Raw genomic sequence first — 18,445 nt, forward strand, 5'->3', positions numbered from 1 at the left:
GACTGCTGTCTTCCGCTAGAATTAAATGTTTGTTAACAAGCTGCTGGCATGTTACAGGTTCTGATAGCAAAATAGACCTCTTCTAGAGCAGGGTTTAAGTTGTTTGGTTTATTTTTTCTTTAAAGATTTGTATTAAATTTAACATGGTCATTTATTTACAAACTTAATTTGGCATTTTTTTAAACAGTTGTTCAAAAGTGATGCTGTAGACCTATCTTGGCTTTAGTTATTTTCGTGCATTTTGAAATGTGGTAACGGTCCTCTTCAGAAGAACAGAATAGAATTGGGGTGAAGCTGACCACATGCTGCTGTAGGAACGGTGATGTTGCAGTCATTTAGTGTTTCTTTTCACATGTGTTTCATAAACCAGCAGCAGCCAGGGAGTGGAATTAATGCAATTTTTAGGAATCTAGTGAGGAAAGATAACAGTACTATGGTGAGAACTGATCCATTGAAAAGGCAACTGCTAAAATTTAATTAGTGGGCAGAAGTTTATACAAGAGTACAGGAGAAGTGAAAGAATTTAGGCAGAATGTTCAAAAATAAGTGCATCTCCAGGAAATGGAGCATGTATTACACGAGATGAAAGATGGCAGGAAAGATGCTCAAATAATCTAGCTGTTCTCTTTCTGCTATCCAGTCCTTCTTTTTGAAAGTGAATGATGTGAATGCGTTCAAAATCAGTTTGATTACAGCAAAAAGAAAGTCGTAACGCTGTCTGCCACAAATCTTTGTGTAGCGCCGTATCAAGATGCTCTTACAGAACACGGGATGGAGCCTTGATTTCCTTTGCTTTTGTTGAAAAGATACTGTTGAGTTTGTAATTGCTTGTTGTTTATTGCATAAAGCCAAAAATGGTCTGGACTGGTATCAGAGTGCTCATACAGTGCCAGTGAAGTGTGGAAGAACAACCAGAAGTATCTGACTGTGAATTTCTCTCAACAGTCTGTCCAACAAGGCCACGCGTTGAAAATGCCTAATAGCCGCTTGCTCATTGAATAGCGAAAACTGTTCACTAAAATCTGTTTAACTCCTTGGCGCCTGCCATTGCTCTGGGGAAATTAGACTTCTGGTGCCAAAAGATTAAGTGCTACATGTTGAAATGGTTTAATGTATTTAAACTGTGATGAGTAATCTCCAAGAGTGAAGTCAGCTAACCGATGCATTAAAAAATAGCACCAGCTTATAATAAGCTATCATTGCAGACTGCCTATGGGTTTATACTTGGTTTCAAAAAATTGCCCACCTCTTGCTTCAGTGGTAGAGTGTAGCACAGCAGAACGGATGGAAAAGCTGAGACGTTTTGTTAGCTTGAACCCCCGGGATCTTTATTCCTTGCGCTGGGAGTCCCTCGCAGCATGGTGCGAAAAGTGCTTCTTGTCACTGGGGTGGATCCATGTTTATACCATCTCTAGTAGCACTTGACTGTAATTCACAGTGACATTTATTAGCGATAATTTTGTGCACATTGATGGCAAACGTACTTAGCAATTCTCTTTGAGCAGATTGTTCGCTGGATGCTCTTGATTAGGAGGATAATTGTGTGTGGTCTGCTGGTGAGAGCAGGGGATGGAGGCAGGAAAGGAGCTCCTCCTCGGCTCTCCCCGCTCAGCCGCGGCTCCAGTCCGCTGCTGCTTTTGACTTGAGTTTCCAGTTGGAGGTGGTCCTTGTGACCTTCTTCAGGGTGTTGAGGTTCATAACGTGCTGTGTTTGCATAGCCATCATTTTTTTTACTCCTAACAAATCTTCACATTGGATTTTTAAAATATATATAGACAGTACGGTAATAAAGTGATTCCTATAGCTTTTATATTTAGCTATAGGAAAAGTGAAGTATCATTAACGGAGTGTAATAAAATGCTGTTGTGTTAGGGCCTATTAGTGTGAGCAGAAAAAGGTGAAATGGTTTTTTTGTATTTTCATAAAGTCAAGTGTAGCTTTCTTGAATTTTCTATTTTTTTTTATTCTTTGGAAACTAGAGCATGCCTTATTATTGTGAAGTTTTACATAAATTTATTACTACTTTTACTAAAGTTGTACATGCTTAACACTATCTCTGGTAAGCATGCTTTTTAAGAAATTAAGTTCTTCCTAGTTGTCCTTGCTGTCTTTTCATTTCCCAGGGCTTGATATTATTTTACTATTTTTCAATTGCAAGCATGATAAAACAAACCTTATACAATACATTGTTATATTAATTATATAATGCAAATAAAATATGCATATAGGTAAAAGCTTTAATACAGTGTCTGAATTTTGAAGTACTGTTTACTTATTTTCTTAATGGCTGGTGAGTAGCTATTGGAAAGAACAGTACAGCCAGCCTCTCTCTCCTGTGATCTGTTTTTGTATGCCTTGTTCAATCTCACAGCCTTCTGAGGAGATCATCTTAAAACTCCTTTGGAAATCACCGTGTGGTGGTGTTTGTTTCCCTGCTTAAACTATGAGCATCACCTTTTTTCCTTCTGGTCTGAGAATATATCCTCATACCATGTTCTCTGAGTTTAAGTATGGCACCTGGGAACTCAGAGTGCGTAACCGCAGTGTCGGCGCGTCAGGCTGCTCGCGCTGCAGTCGGTCAGAGCATCAGCACCTGCTGTGCAATATTCAGTATGTCAGGCAGAAATGTATAGCATACGATAGCAATGACATATGGAGAATATCCTTGTCACTGGCTACTCAGCAATACGTCTTGTATTTTGACAGGTTATATATGACACAGCCGCTATTGTTTAGTGAGCATTTTTGATAACTGTCTTAACTGGAAGAATCATCCTCCCAGGGTTTGCAATTCGTATGCTTGCGCTCTATTGCACAAAAGCTGTGCAACTGTGCTTTGTGTCATAAAATGTGATTGTCGAGGTTTTTCATTTTGCAAAAAGTTTGAGTGCATGGATATGTTGTAGCCTACCATTATAAAGTTGTAATGAATAAATTGCAGAGGATTGGGTCGTGTCCCCCCCAGCACTGCTTATTGATTTCCTTCAAGATTAGTCCATTAATAGGAGTTTGTTCCTTTTGGCAGTTTTCGGATGGTTCTTCGGCCCAGGAAGTGCAACCTTTGCCTCTTCGTCCATAATTGGGAATTTGCATACAAATTTGGAGGATATTGCACAATTTTGATTGTAGGAAAATCCTTACGCAGACTTAAACCATATTCTTTAAGATTCAGCTAAAAAATCCTGATATTAATAAATCCTAAACTGGACTCAGCATATGCTGATCTGAAGCTGCAGTTAGTCTTGTTAACAGAAATCGTTGCTCTTTTGGTGAGGCTTCCACTGTCTGTGTCCCATAATTTCTGCGTGGTCTCTAACCGTACTGTGATTCAGAGGTGTAAGAGGGCATGTGCTGTGTGTTGTATTCTGAATCAAACCGTCAGTTCATTCAACCTCTTCCCTGACCTGTAGTAGGAAACTATTCGTTCTCTATAGAGAAGTTTTTATTACAAGGCTGCTAGGGACTGTATTTGGTGTATTACAGTCAATAAGAGGACATAGAGGAGGGAATAAATAGCAATACGTTTACTGCAGTTCTGAAATGATTCCATAAGTGTTCAGCTATCATAAAGGAAATGAGGGGTGGCAATTAGTTTATGTACCCATTGTTAACAAGTAATGAATTATTTCATTACTGATGTCCAGGTTCTATCCTATCTGTAGGAGCAACAGGGCAGAAAAACAAGTAGCATCTAAGGTGAGGCTATACCTTGCTATGTCTGAATATCTTATTAACATCGGGTACACCCAGCTGCTACAGCAGCTCACACCAGGTCGTGACAACATACTAGTTAGATTCTTGAGAAGAAAGACTTTTTTACTGTCTATGTTAGGCCCTGTATCAGGGCCAAGGATGGAGCTGGGCTGATTCTACCAGAAGTGGAGTCTCCTGGCATGTATACTTTCCTCTGGATAAGCCATTTTGCCTGTGTAGTGTCTGCTGATGCAGTGTCTGTAACGTGTAGCTTTGAAAAAGTTAAACACAAAGTATTATTTTTTTATGTAGAAAAACCCCAAACAAACCAGCAAACCCAAAAAACAAAACTCCAAACAACCCAAACCAAACAAACCCCACCAAAAAGCCAGAAAACCCACAATGCAAGTAATCCACATGTTTGAGGACTTAAATATAGCTGATAAAAAATGGTCCTTCAGGGTAACTGGACATTTTAAAAACCGTGTGTGTTTGCAGTTACTGCTGCACTGCCATGGAGTTTAGAAGATGCGCCTATGATTCCTCTCTCTGCAAGTCTGCTCTGATCTTATCTGGACAGATTCACCCTTTACTTATTTTTCCCCAAGGCTTTACACGTGTCTTTGATCCAAGTATGTGATCTATTAATGTGAATGAGTATTGTGTGTGTTGTCTTTATCCTGCTATTGAAAATGACATTGTTTATGAAAACACATAGTGTTCCATGTTTATAGCTCGCTCTCACGTTATAGACTTGGCATGCATCCGCCTCATTGTCTTGGCAAGACAAGAATTAAACAAGAATGCCTGTGCCCCATTGGGGAAAAGGATACATTAATTATTGTAGACATTGATTACAGCAATTAAGCTTTTTTTTTTAAAGAAAAAAAGTTTGAGAACAGAGCAGGAAAGACTAACATCTTCCATTCTACGTGATTGTGCTAACCCAATATTTTCTTGCTTTATTTTGAATATAGTGTAGGGGAAAAGCCCTCTTTCATATTCAAATAACATTATTCTCTCTTCAAATGAGTTGTGTATATAGCATGGTGGAAGAAACTATATTCTTAAATGCGCTCACTTTACTTTTTTCATCCTTTTTCTTCTCTCCTCCTCCCCTTCCTCAATTGTCAAGAGAAAAAATTAGGTACCTTTTGGGAACTAATAGCAGTCTTGCTCTATAAGCGTTTTCTAGATTCAGAAAACCTTAGGAAACTGTCACGTTCAAGTTACCTTAGAATACATTATCTGGGCTTTATATTGGCAGTGGTTTCTGTCTAAGGTTAAATACTCCTAGCAGTTCTTGGTTTTTACTAACAGGAGCTACATTGTGTTACTCATGGGGGATCCTATATAAAGGAAACCATGTTTCTGTGATAAAAAACTGATTTCCTTTAGAATGCGCAGTTCACTAGGTGACAATTTTTAATGTGTTCTTAATAAACCGATTGTGGAAAGAAATAATTCTGCTGTATTGTGAATATTCCCTCTGGTGTGCTTCTTAAAACTGAGTTCTGGATTTAAGAACAAACTTGGGTTCGACAGAGTAACACTGCCATAATGTGGCTATAATGTTGTGTTTATTGCAGGACGTATTTATTTCAAAATACAAAATAAACAAGCATTTGGGTAATCATTGTGCTGCAGTGCCCTAATGCCTATCAGGTAACGCAGAGGGAAAAACTATGCCTGCTCTTAGGCCATTCAGCACTATAAACCCCTACACTTCTTTGTGTTGTAGGTTTCTCTTTATAATTTTATTTTGAAAGCAGAAAAAATCCTAATGAGCCAAGAGATTTATCTTCCATTTTTTTTGTATTATATGACAACTTCAAATGGCTTAATAAGCTTTTTCCTCAGTAAGTCTTGCAAGTCCTTTGTTACGGTTGCTTTTACAAAATACAGTGCTAATGTAAAATACCACCAATTTTATTGCTTAGAATAGTTGCATTTTAAAAATTATTTTTAATCATCCCATGCATTTTGTCACATTGTGTATGATTAGAGAATAGTTTCTGCTCACTTAGAATGCATTTTGGAAACTCATGAATTCTTACTTGTCATTGAAATGTGTAAAACCTCTTCAGTAAGTAAATGTATATTCTTGAAAAAATAGTGTGTAGATTTAATTGCCTAAGAGCAGCAGTGATGTGTACTGTAGGCTGCATTCATTTGACAGATCACAATTTAGAATGTTGTTCAGTGTATGTTAGACAAATGGAACTGTGTTTTCTATCTGTCTCTGCTTATTCTTCACTTGGGATTAAAAACAGGGGTGAGGAAATATGCAGAGTGCAGGGAATTTTGGGAGGAGACTTGAGCTGTGGACCAGTTAGAAGTCACTAGTGATCAGTTCAACTGTTAGTAATAACACCACTTAATATGAACTTAGGTAAGTAGTAAAGTGAGGCTTGATGTGCTCAATATTAGCATATTCCTACAATACCAACATCTTATTTAATTTATCCAATTGTTATTAGTTATTTGTTTTATATATAAAAGGCTTAGCATCACCATTTTCTCTGGTGATAATCCCAAATGCCTTCTAATTCAGGAAAGAATGCTATCTTAAACAGGTAAAATTTCTCTTCTAGTGTTTGTTCCTTAATTAAAATATCGATTGTCTAGATCTGCATGTTTAAATCTATGCTTTCTTTTGGTATCTGAAAATCCAGAAAACCTTTGGTACGCTTCTTTTCAGGAACAGAGTGTGAAGACCTCATAGAAGAGTTGCTGTGTTGCCTCATCCAGCTCATTGTTGAAATTCCCCTCTTGTAAGTTGGCTTTTTTCTTTTCTTTTTTTTTTTTTCAGCCTCCTTGTATAAACTGAGCATTTGAGAGAATATAAAACTTAGAGTGATGGGGTTATGATGTGTAAATACTCGTATTTGAATGTTCCCTGTGATGGTGCAGTACTGATAAGGATAATGATAACCTGCTGCCAGCACCAGCACTGAATATTCCGTTGGAAGAAGTACATGATCAGCATCTCACACCCAGTTCAAACGATCAACAGAAGTTATCCTATTTTATTTTGTAGGAGCTTTGGCGTTTGTTTCAGGTACCTCTGTCAGCACACAGACAGTTACCGCTAACTTTTGGCTAGAAATGGTTGTGCTAATTGTACAGGGAATGCATTGGAGGTGTCGCTTTATCTCTGCGGGATGCAGCAAGGTGCAGACAAAAGTTCCTCTTCTGCAGTTGTGTGGGTTTTTGAACTGCGTGTGCATTAAGTCATATGACTTGTTTATACTAATTTCTGAGATACCAGCAACTTGATGTCCGGAGAAGAGATGAGCGATGACTAAGTGGAATGTTTCTGTAGGTCTCCAGATTTGTTTACATGGCTTTTTCCATGCATCTGCTGTATTTGAGATATGTTGATTCCACATCTCACTGGGATATGTGTCATGAAGCATACTTCAGTATTATATGAGGGAGAACTTACTTTGTTCTTTGGAAATAAAAACGTTTTTCCACACCTGTCCTGATAAGTTTTAACTTCTTTTTTCTTCAAGATAGTGTTAGCAGTATCTTTTGTGTTAAACTGCATTGTAGTCTGTGCCGAAAATGTAGTGCCCCAATTAAAGCATCACAGCTTTGAGAGAGCCTTCCAGTACCTGAAGGGGCCTACAGGAAAGCTGGAGAGGGGCTTTTTCAAAGGACATGTAGTGATAGGACAAGGGGTAATGGCTTTAAACTGAACGAGGGTCAATCTAGATTAGATATAAGGAAGAAATCCTTCACTGTGAGGGTGGTGAGGCACTGGAACAGGTTGCCCGGAGAAGCTGTGGCTGCCCCATCCCTGGAAGTGTTCGAGGCCAGGCTGGACGGGGCTTTGAGCAACCTGGTCTAGTGGAAGGTGTCCCTGCCCACGGCAGGGGGGCTTGGAACTAGATGATCTTTAAGGTCCCTTCCAACCCAAACCATTCTGTGATTCTATGATACAGCTCTGCTGCTGATTTAGTTTTTGTACTTCGGATTGTTCTTTTGGTTGGAAAGCTGACAAAGATGCAATAGTTCTTGAAACATTGCTCTCATTAAATACAACTCTGTCAGCATTACATGAGGGTTTGGGTAGGTAGTGTGTAATGAATTAGTGATATGATTTAGAGTGTCATTCTGCAAAGCTTGTCAGGACTTCCTGGAACAGATACACTTTTTGTTTGGAGCAGATTAGAGGAAGTACAAAGGGGTGAAAGGACTGCGGTATATGGGCAACTTCATAAATCCTGCAGGGTTTTATTTTTCTTTCTTGGAAGTCCCAATGTGTGTGTGGAGTCCAATATCATTTATTCTGTCTTTCTGGCAGAAAAAATTTTACAGGCATGATTGTTCTTAACCCTTTTCAACAACTGAACCTGTCAGCAGCTCCATTTCTGTGTGAATGTGGTTGCTCGGAATGGAAGTAGCTGTTGAAAGCACTTAGTTTTACTATATAATATAGTGATAATAATGGCATATTAAAAAGTAGTAGTTACAAAGCCTGTCTACAATCTTTAATGTTCAGCTACATCAAAAACATACTCTTCATAAGAGATAGATGTGGAAGGTTTTGGTTTTTTTTTTTGTCAAGTAAGTTTTCTTAGCTAAATTTTTCCTGAAATAGCACGCTACTGAATTGTTAGTAAGATATTAACACTTACAAAAGTGTATGTTATTGTCTTGTTTACCAGTATAATGTGTTTAACACTGTGATAATGCCTTAACTAATGATTTTATCCCCGTATCATCGAAGGGGAGGTAGGGTAGGGGAAAGGAGATACAGAAAAACTTGCCTTCTCTAATACACAGTCCAACTCCGTTCTTCATAAAGATGTTATAAGGCTGAGACATTTTTGCTTACTGTAATATTAATTTTTGGGGGGGAGAATGATCAGGATTATTTTAGTAGTGAGTTTACTTTTTACTTCCCTCCCTCTCCCTCATCAGATTTACACTATAAATTCTTTCCCTACTTTGTATCAAGGGAGTAATTAATTTCTGTCTTTAGCTGGAATAAAGCAAGAAAATTACAGGTCTAGTATGTGAATTTTGGGAAGGAATAGATTGTCTGAGTGGAATACATGGAATACTCAAACTTGTAATGATTTTTGTAGCAGGACTTAGGATCACTTGCTAGAGGATAGGCAGCTCTGGCAGCTTACAGTGGCGCTGCTAACAGAGTATCTGTCTGTAAAGCTGCTATTAGAGATGAATTTTTGTTGTGACAGACCATTAAAATCTCCATGCTGAGCCTGTCTTTGAAGCGTCGTCATTCAGAATAGCAAAGTTTTTGTTAGGAGCATTCAATAGCCTTAACAGAGGATTGTCACAATTACTGTGTCCCTTGGGTTCTGTAGATGCAGTTTCATGAAGGAGTGGATACAGCTGGCAGCTGCTGTCTAAATATATTGCTTCTCTACACCCCAGTTTAAGCTGCTTTTTTTTTCTCCTTCTCTGAAATACTAAGATTATTTTTAAAGCATGGAAGACCATCTCTACGTCCAGAATGCAGGAGCAGAGGTAGCTGTGCAACAGTCCTGCACTCTTTGCTTTTGAAATTGTTCTAAAAGTCATGTCAGGTGCTTTTTGGTGAAAGCGGTACACTTCAGAGGTACTATAATTTTTTTCTCCTCTCTGTGTATAATTTCAGATGTGCTGTCTTAATGGTTTTTTTGCAAATGTGTTACTGAAAAGTGGAGAGCATTGCTGGATGAAGCTGTGTAGATTCTGTTACGGAGTAGTGAGAAATATTTTATTATTCTTCACAGTTGAGTATCACGTTGTGAAGATATATATGTAAGAAGTCAGAGTCTGTTGGGAGGAGAGCTTAGGACACCTGTGTGTGGTATTTTGCAGGCAGGTATGTAATCTTAACCCATGTTCCAGCCTGACCAAGAGCAAGCATAAGACTTTGGGCTTGGCACGGGCTCCGAGTTCATGAAGGCGGCTCAAGTCTTTCCTGAGCACAGGCAGAGGTTGCTCACCTCTGGGCTTGCTCTACTCGAAGCCTTGGCAGAATGAGCTCATGTCTGCCTACAGGATAACCTACAGACATACTTGGAAAATGCAGGTGGGCAGTCTAGCTCAAAATTAATAAGGAAAGGTGTAAGATGGGGAAGATGACAAATGGTAAGTCTGCAACCCACCTCTCCATATCCCTCACTATGAAATATAACTGAAGGACCAAAATGCGTTGATTTTTGGTGGGAAAGGCTGCAGAGAGATACAGCAGAGCGTACCTGGGAGTGTCTCAGAATTGTTTACGAAGAATTTAAGAAACTGTTTCTCAAAGTTAGTTTGTACTGGGAAAGGCAAATGCGCTTTAAGGCAGTTAACACTCAGCATAGCTAAAACAGGTCGTAGTAGGGACCATGGGACTCTGCAGCATTGTGGCTCTGTGTCTGAGAGTTATTAAAAAGATCTTGAATTACCCTTTTTGAAAAATGGGCTCTGCTGCATTGTACAAAATGCCAAGGAAAAAGATTTCACATATTAACATTTAATTTTAAGAAATTTTATCCCAACTACAGCATTATTGCTTTTCAAGAATTAGACTTGTGCAATCCCTTATAATACTTGTGTTACGGTGTGTTGATGTTTGATTTATGGCTCCCTTGGGTATGTTATGGATACTCTGCTTTTTCTTTGGTTTTGTTAATGTTAGCACTCAAGAGTGTACATTAATGATTAAAACTGCATAGTCAGCAAAAAGATGCAACTTCAGTATTTAATTGTATGACTTTTATGTAGAAACCATTGCTAACATTTTGTTGCAAGATAGAGCTCCCAAAGCTTAAAATTCTAAAGGCTTCTTTCAGCAGCTTGTTAAGAGCTGGTATACATAACTGCACATCTGTTTGTTATCAGTACATTTTCACTTCATTAAAAACTATAAATGCACGTGGAGGACAAATGAAATACCATGATCTAGTTAAATCACTGTTAAGTAGCACCCTGTGGTGCCAGTGGAAGTTGTTAGTTGATATTGCTATTACATTCCATTATTTTCTGTAGTTACAATTGGTTTAGGTTGCGATGTTAGTTATTTCCCAATTTAAATGTTAACAATGTTTTGACTCATTTAAGGATGCTCGCTGCGTTTCCTGGGAGCTTAAAAGTTGACTGTAGAAGGAAGAAGGGCGACATAATTGATTATAAAGCTCTGCGGAATCATTGCTGTGTAGGAACAATGCCACGTACAGATGATGAGAAATGCTTAGGCTTTTTTCCTTGCTAATTGTGAGTAGTGAAGAAGTTAACTGTTTTCTCTCCTATTTCAGGAGTGTTCTATTTTAATTTTTTTGTTACTTTCAAAACAATAGGTCAGAATAGTGCTTTTTAGAAAAGAACTATTCACGGAACTTTTATCAAGATTGTAGTAGCTCCAGTATTTGAAGAGCTATTTGACTTCAGCATTTTTGGCAACTTTGCCTAATCATCAAAGGGAAACTTTCATCTGTTGAAGCTTAGGTTGAAGCTAGCAAAAATGTCCAAACTGAAAGAGATTTGTATTGCTGCACTTTGAAGATCCTCAAAGTTTAATTCAAATTATTGTGCTCTGTGTAGAAGGGAACTGATGAGTATAAAGGGAGTTTTATTTGCTGCTGCACCTTGTGGTGGTGCAGCAAATAAATATATATTTATTTGGAAGATTTTCTTCATCACTCTTACATCCTTTTCTCTTTTCTGATGGCAGATATGTGGCCTCTTAAGTGTCGAAAGGTCCTGAGCAGGAGAACCTTTATCTGTATCACATATTCTTCTTTCTGTTCTAATTCTATTCTAATTTAGTTTTCATTTTAGACTTAGATCGGTGTTGCTCAATGACCTGTCTTTTCACTAGGCTAACTTTAACTTAGATTCAACTCGTACCAAACTTTCAAATCACAGAGCACAGTATCAGAGGTCTGTACTGTTTCTCATACATCATGCTGTATATTCAAGCTCCTAATAATCTGCTTCCTCTGTTACGGTTTTCAGTCCTGTCTTCACAAAAGATACCGGATACATCTTGAAAAACACCCGCTTGCTAGTATTTGGGTTTGGTCGGTTGGACTCTGTGATCTTAGAGGTCTTTTCCAACCTTAATGATTCTATGATTCTATGGTCTCTGGTCTGGGCAGCAAAGACAGCTAGGCACTGAAGTCAGGCATATCTTTTTGGCCCCTTAAGAGTTTGCAGATTGTTTCAAATCGGTGACAGCGACTAGGGTGACAGCCATAAGCCTTTTTTCTCCATTGCCTAGACAAGCATGAGACCCAAAAAGATTATTGCTGCCACCACATCAAGACGGCTCCGCCTTGAAACCAGCACGTTTGAGAAGTGGTGCTACAGAGAGACTGTGGAGCAGGTCTGCCTTTCACGCAGGCTGCACAGCTGGAACACAGGACGTGATTCCTGTGATCTCTGCAATGGTCTACAGTAGCTTTTTGAGCACCTGGGTCATCTTCTCTGTGGCTGCCTTTTCCCTGGGGGTTGAAAGCTACACAAGCTCAGTCATTTGAGCTGTCCATTTTTATGGGTATTTGGACTGCTCTCTCGTGTTCTGTTGTTCGAAAGGTAAGGTCTTTCACGTAGATTTAGTGGGTATTGCTAACAAGACTTGTTGATGTGAAAGGTAAATACAGAAGAATATGGATTCTCTGTGCAACATTTAAAAGTCCTAGACTCTTTCTAAAATGTTTTTAATCTGTAGAGGGAAGAACTGAATGCCAGTGAGGTGAAAAGGTACACAGCCACGTAGTCTCAGATGGTTTAGGAACAGGTCTGGGAATAAAGGGTCTTGAATCCAACTATCATTTTAATCCTTTAGATACTCCCTCTAGAGTATTTCCATCTTTGGTTGTTTTCTCACTCTCGTTCTGTCTCCCAGTCAAGAATACCCAGTGTGGGGGAGATGCAGTAGGAAATGTCAGAAATGCTCTCTGCTTCCAGTTGGTGTTTCTTGAGTGCCCCTTTGGGACATCTCCCAAATGTTTGGAGTCAGCTGTAATAAGCATAGTACATTATCGGCTGCCACGGTGCGTATTTGCCATCAGTGGGTGTAAAATTAGGCGTGATTCCAAGAGGAAAGATTATGTTCGCTTTGAGTTGTTGTACTTGTATCCTGAGACTGATAACCAGCTATTCTACTTGCTTTTCACTTTTCAAAACTGATCCTATTCTCTGTGGTGACTCCTCTTTCACCTTTCTGGTGGGCCCTCAGGAAGCAGGGAAATGAAACCTGGTTCCTGTATGATTTGAGAGTTTTTGTATGAATCAGCCCTTTTGGCAACTCTCCTTAAATTAGAAAATGAGTTACCTTTTAACCTTTTAATACTCGGAGCAGACAGCTCTGGCTGGGTGAAAGTTCAGGAAAATATTTAAGCAGGGAGGGGGCTTGGTGTAGTGGTGTGAGTTGAAATTCAGAGTTTTGTTTCTGACTGTTCAGGCAGTTTGCTCTTTACGTGTGAAATCATTTAAGAGCTCTCAGCGTCTGTGTGCTAGGATATAGAAATAGCTGCATTTCATTGAGCAATTAAAGTGTTTACAATGCCTGCAGAGCGGTAATTGGAGTTCCTAGCTGAGATTTTCCTATGTATTGCCTCTCTGCTTCATCTTGGTTCCTCTTTCACAGACCTCTCTCTTGCAGGCAGGGAACAAAGCTGAATGATGTGGTGAGCACAGAAAGCAGCTGTGAACGGTGCTTGGCATTGGAGAGAGGCCAGCAGCAGCAGGATGGTGACACATAGGTAGATTGTTGAAGGTCTTGGTAGTTGACGCTGATAGAAGGTCATCCGCATGGCTTTGAGTGGAAAAAAGCAGATGCCAGGATACTGGGGAGTTGAGGTTTTAGCAGGCCCATAGTTCTTGTTCTGTGGGGGGCGATTGCATCATTTGGAAACAGGAGTTACCCTCGTACCACTCCCCTTACCAGCTTAGATACGTAAGCTGCTGGTAGCATCAGACTCCTGCTCCTATTGCTTTTACTTGAGTCTGCAGGAGTAGACAAGAGTATTTTGGTTTTTGTATTTTCCCCACAGGCTACGATTGACAGATGACCTTGCTATTATGATCTTGACGTTTTGGTCTGCTTCAGACTCCAGCATTTTCTTTGTAGCTCAGAAGAGATCTACTTCGAAACCTAGTGGTGTGTCATGGTGTGGCATCTGTTTGCTATGTGGTACCACTTAGCGTGAGCACTTGTCTGTGGGTGCAGGTAACGGCAAGCATTCAAGCTATTGCAGTTGGAAGAGTTATTGCTCAGGCAGGTTGCCTTAACTGGCTGTTTGTGTGTGCTCTTTTCCTGTTTCTACCACAAAGAAGATCTTTTATTTTTGTTAGAGAGGACTGTTTTGACCATAGGCGCCTCTTTCAGACATTTGGAACTTTCTAAGTGCAGTATCAGCATTATGATATATTTGAAATAAGTGTCTGTTAAAAGGGTAAGGTGAAATCTTGGTCCAGTTCAAGCAGACAAAACCTTGCGAGGGTGTGATACGCAGATAGATGGTCTGGTGTGGTTCTCCAGCCTCGAACGCCTGCAGGTTGATAGCTCCGATGGAGTTTACAAGTCTGCCACCGCAATTAATAAATAAAATAAATCAATAAAAATGTATGTTCTTGATGGAAGACCCGAAGAGAAGTGATATCCTTTCCAGTTTGTATCCTGGAAGAATTTGTTTCTCTAGCAATTTCTTCTAAAGCAGTACTTCTTTAAAGTCTAAATGCAGTGCTGCTTTAAAGCAGTACTCCCGGGGCCATAGGTCTCTCAAAGAGGAGATAGTAGATCTCTGCTATCTACCTTACAAAAGGGATTAAGATGGAAAGCGTTGCTGACTTCTTAGAATTTTTGTCATTTGATTTTAATGAGTTGTTGTCTAAAGATTGCTATAATGCAAATTGTACACGGTTGTTTAATTTAAAAGCATTCGTTGAAATGATCTGGTATCATTGCTTTTGGAAGGAATCCATTGACGTATCAACTGTTTCTCATTGAAATGTAGATACTAAAATGCATGTTAAATGCATGCACATATTTGTTATGCTAGCATCTAGGAATCTTGCATTTTGGAGCTCAAGTCATTATTCTCTGAAGAATTCATAATTTAAGATAATCACGGATACATAGGATATGTCTTTGCTTTAGAGACTAAATGTGCATATATAAGGTTGGTTGCCAGAAGTCAGTTTTAACTTGGGTGTCACATGCAAGACCCTGGACCTGTTCCATCTGGTTAAAGAAACAGGCGCTTGCTTTGTGTCACGGCGTAAGAAATGTGATACCGAGGAGGGCAGCTACCAGTAATAAGGAAAGAACCTGAATGCGGGAGAGAAATGATTGCCACGATTTCTAGAGTTCAGTCAATGCCAGATTGTTCCCCCGTGAAAGAAGTACGTCTTAAGAGGGACAAAAGAATAATACCTGTTAGCTTGTCTACCTGATACAGGAACATATCCTCCAGTGGGAAGGAGAGAGGAAAAAAGAGGGAAAAATTAAGTGAGAATAACTATTGAAATCCCCAAATGAGAAAATCCAGAGGGAGAAAAGAAAAAAAGACCTGTGTATGCTTTGGTACATTGCTCTATGAAGCCCATTTACTTGAGCTTTATCTGAGTTCAGCGGATTTTTTTTTCGTCTGTTTTATAGGACACTTGGAAAGGGGGGGAAAAAAAAGCCACAGAAACTCAAAACATCATGCAGTTCTGGTTTTCTGAAATAAATAGCTAAATAATTTTGACATGTAATTGATACATGAGTTCATTATTTCTAGTTTCCTCCTTATCTGCAAGCAAACAGTTTTCAGAGGAAGTTGGAGATCAGCATAAATTCCATGTAAAGTCATTCTATATGACCGATAGCTTTGAATTTAAAAAAAAAAAAAATCAAAAACAAAACCCCCTATTCTATAGTCTCTCAGTATAAATAAACAATATTTTCTTTGAAGTTAAAAGAGGTTCCTGGTAGTTCTTGTGACCCTTTAGAAATGCTTGAGTTTCAGAAAACTGTACATTTGACCCTTGGTGGAGAAAATAATTTTGCTCTGAAGCTTTATCCTTGTGCTGATAAATTAAGGGTGACTGTAGCTGAGGGGTTACCCCAGATATCAGGACTCTGGTTGTGTTTATGTCAGAGCAGATTTAATTTGAACAGATTCTACAGGTTGAGTGGAATGTTTCTGCAGTTAAATGTGCCCTAACTGGGTTTCGAATAGAAAGAAAATGAGAATAACTCGCTAACTGGAGCTGCATGAATTTAGCTTGCTTTCTATTTTTTCTCGTTCAGAGTTATATAAGGGTATTGAAAGCAGATTCCCCCCCCCCCCCAAAAAAAAAAATTACTTAATACATTACAGTAACCTCTTTGTTTATTTCTTTACACTGAATCTTATAAAAATAGAAAAGAATTTTGTAACGTCTCCTCCGATTTGCTATTCCACTTGTATGGTTTGTCAGAAAAATAAGTAAATGAATGATGCAGATGGAGAAGAAGACTCTGAAATTTGTTTCCTCTCAGCAAAGTGACCCAGCTGTTCTGGATGTTGTAGCATGTCACGAAGCCAGACTTTTCATTCATCAACTCAGGGTTGGAGACATTATTCTTGTCTTCTCAGCCTTGGTAATGATAAGCTTCTGATTTTTTTTTTTTTTTCTGTAGCTAAAAATTATTTTTTCCAAGCTTGTATTATTTTGATAGAAAAACATTTCTTAATTTTTTTTTTTTTGCTGGTGGCTAAACTTCTAATAATCAGTACATACGGGTCTTCCCTGCTTTGCTTGGGGTGGACGTGGGTAGTTGATTGCAAAGCATCACGGTTTTGGAGAGGGAGTGGGAGCCGTTCCTAGCTCAGCCTTGCTTCTGGCTGAGATGAATTTGCAGTGGAGCCAGATCGCAGTGTAACCTCTGGCCTGATCAGCATTTACACTGGCTAACTTCCTCAGTAGTGGGCAAAAAGTCAGGTAACTCACGAAAACTAAAAGTAATTAAACTGTACTTGATGATTTTAAGGAAGAATGTTATTTAAGCAGTACATCTCTTCCTGATGTATAACTTAAAATGTTATGGATTCAAATACTTAAATGATGTGAGAGAAGAAAAAAACCAGTGAGCTTGCATAACCTTCACTTTCAAAAACATTTTTGTATCGGAGGTAGTGCGGTTGTGTGGACTGCAATCCAGGAAATTGTGATTCCAGTTTGCTCTTGACTTTGAGCAAATAACTGGCACGCGCATTGCTCAAACTCTGGCCTAGAGCTACTGCAGAAGAGCCGAACTTCAGCTGTCTATACACCGTGATGCGCGAAACTCTTCTTCCTCGTGTTTTACAGCAATGCATGTTATTTGCAGCATTTCTAGCAGCACACTTGAGAATATTGAAGGAATTGAGCGTGCTAAAAATCAGACTGACTTCTTCTAAATGAAATCCTCTTCATTTTGGTGAGGACCACACCAGTTCTGATCCTGAGGCTAATGAAGAGTTTTACTCCAGCCAGTCTTTTCTGTGGTTAGCTTATTTTGTTTCAAGAGAGATTGCACTGTAGTTTTCAAGTTGTCATTATTTGAAAGAGCACTTAGTTGTATGTTTATACTTGTTTTAACTGTTAAGAATAAGATTTTTTTGGAAGGTGACTTTGTAACAAAGAAGAACTTAGCATCACTGCTTAAACACACATTGATGCTGATTTTTTAAAATTTTATTTTAAATAGAGATACTATAAAACCTTTGAATTTGACAAGGATAAATAGATTTTGAATTTCCAGTAGGTCCCAGGTCAAAAAACCTTGATAATTGATGCTGGACACCTGTTATAGCTTAACAATATTGGATTGTGAAGCATACTGTGGAAATTAAATAGTAACAGTGGGGAAAACATTAAAAGTACTTTATAACAATCTTTCTAATGGATTACAGGATGGTACTGTTGCACCGAAAGAAGTATCTCCTTGCTTTTGGAGGAGGTAAAAATGGTCTTGGGTTGAAAGCAAGAATGATACTGGTTCACGTCCAAGTTATTTCATTGTGTGTTAAAAGGTTTCTTGTAGTCTGCAATTTATTACTGATTAAGGAGGCAAATGCCATTTTTCTCCCTCTTTTAAAAATAAGATATGTAACAAGCTCATTATAGGCAGAGGTGGGAACAGAAAGCACAAGATATCCCAAACAGTGGAGATCTCTCTCATGCATTTTGCTGCACAGTCTTTCCTAATTAACCTTAACTTAATGAGCTTTGCTAAACTGTCTGGTGCCAGTATTTAATCATTACAGCACATTCTTTGGGATTGGCTGTAATGTCTTGAAACTTTAGGCTTCACTGTTACCTCAAAAATACCATTTAACGCTGAACAACTGTATGTAGTATCTTGATATCCTAAGCATTTCTTACACTTAAACTAGCCTTTGTGTATTACATTCCTTTCTTAGGGATCCACTTTTCCTGGCAGATGGAACTGTGTTTGGCTAGCTGGGCATTTCCCTGGCTTAGAATGGTGGTTTTGTGACAATTTTATTTAACAGGACAAAGGACATGCCTTTGAGATAGATTATTTTTAGAGTGAAGTGTAGTCTGAAAATTGCACCTGGAATGTTCTGGGCAATACTTCAATGTTTTTATATTGTCTGGTCTTTGGCATATAGGAAAAAAAAAAAGTGTGAGTCTAAGAAAAACAACCCGTTGTTGGTATGAAGCGATTCTGGGTTTTTTGAATTTGTTGTTTACGTGTTCCCAATTGAAAGTCGCTGTGCTAAACAGTGTATAACCTCAGGTGAAGCTACCAAGTCTTCTTGGA

The 18,445-nt window shown here is 38.8% G+C and overlaps 1 protein-coding gene across 5 annotated transcripts in view; it reads left to right on the top strand.

The window, feature by feature from the left end:
• LOC143173220 (dymeclin) overlaps positions 1 to 18,445 on the top strand; it is a 224,758-nt gene that overhangs the window by 27,120 nt on the left and 179,193 nt on the right. For all 5 annotated transcript variants that reach the window (XM_076363416.1, XM_076363415.1, XM_076363414.1 and 2 more), the window contains exon 6: positions 6,395 to 6,467. In XM_076363416.1, the coding sequence (XP_076219531.1) occupies positions 6,395 to 6,467 (73 nt within the window). The remainder of the gene's footprint in view (positions 1 to 6,394; positions 6,468 to 18,445) is intronic.

Source organism: Aptenodytes patagonicus, chromosome Z (genome assembly GCF_965638725.1).
Source record: "Aptenodytes patagonicus chromosome Z, bAptPat1.pri.cur, whole genome shotgun sequence".
NCBI lineage: Eukaryota > Metazoa > Chordata > Aves > Sphenisciformes > Spheniscidae > Aptenodytes > Aptenodytes patagonicus.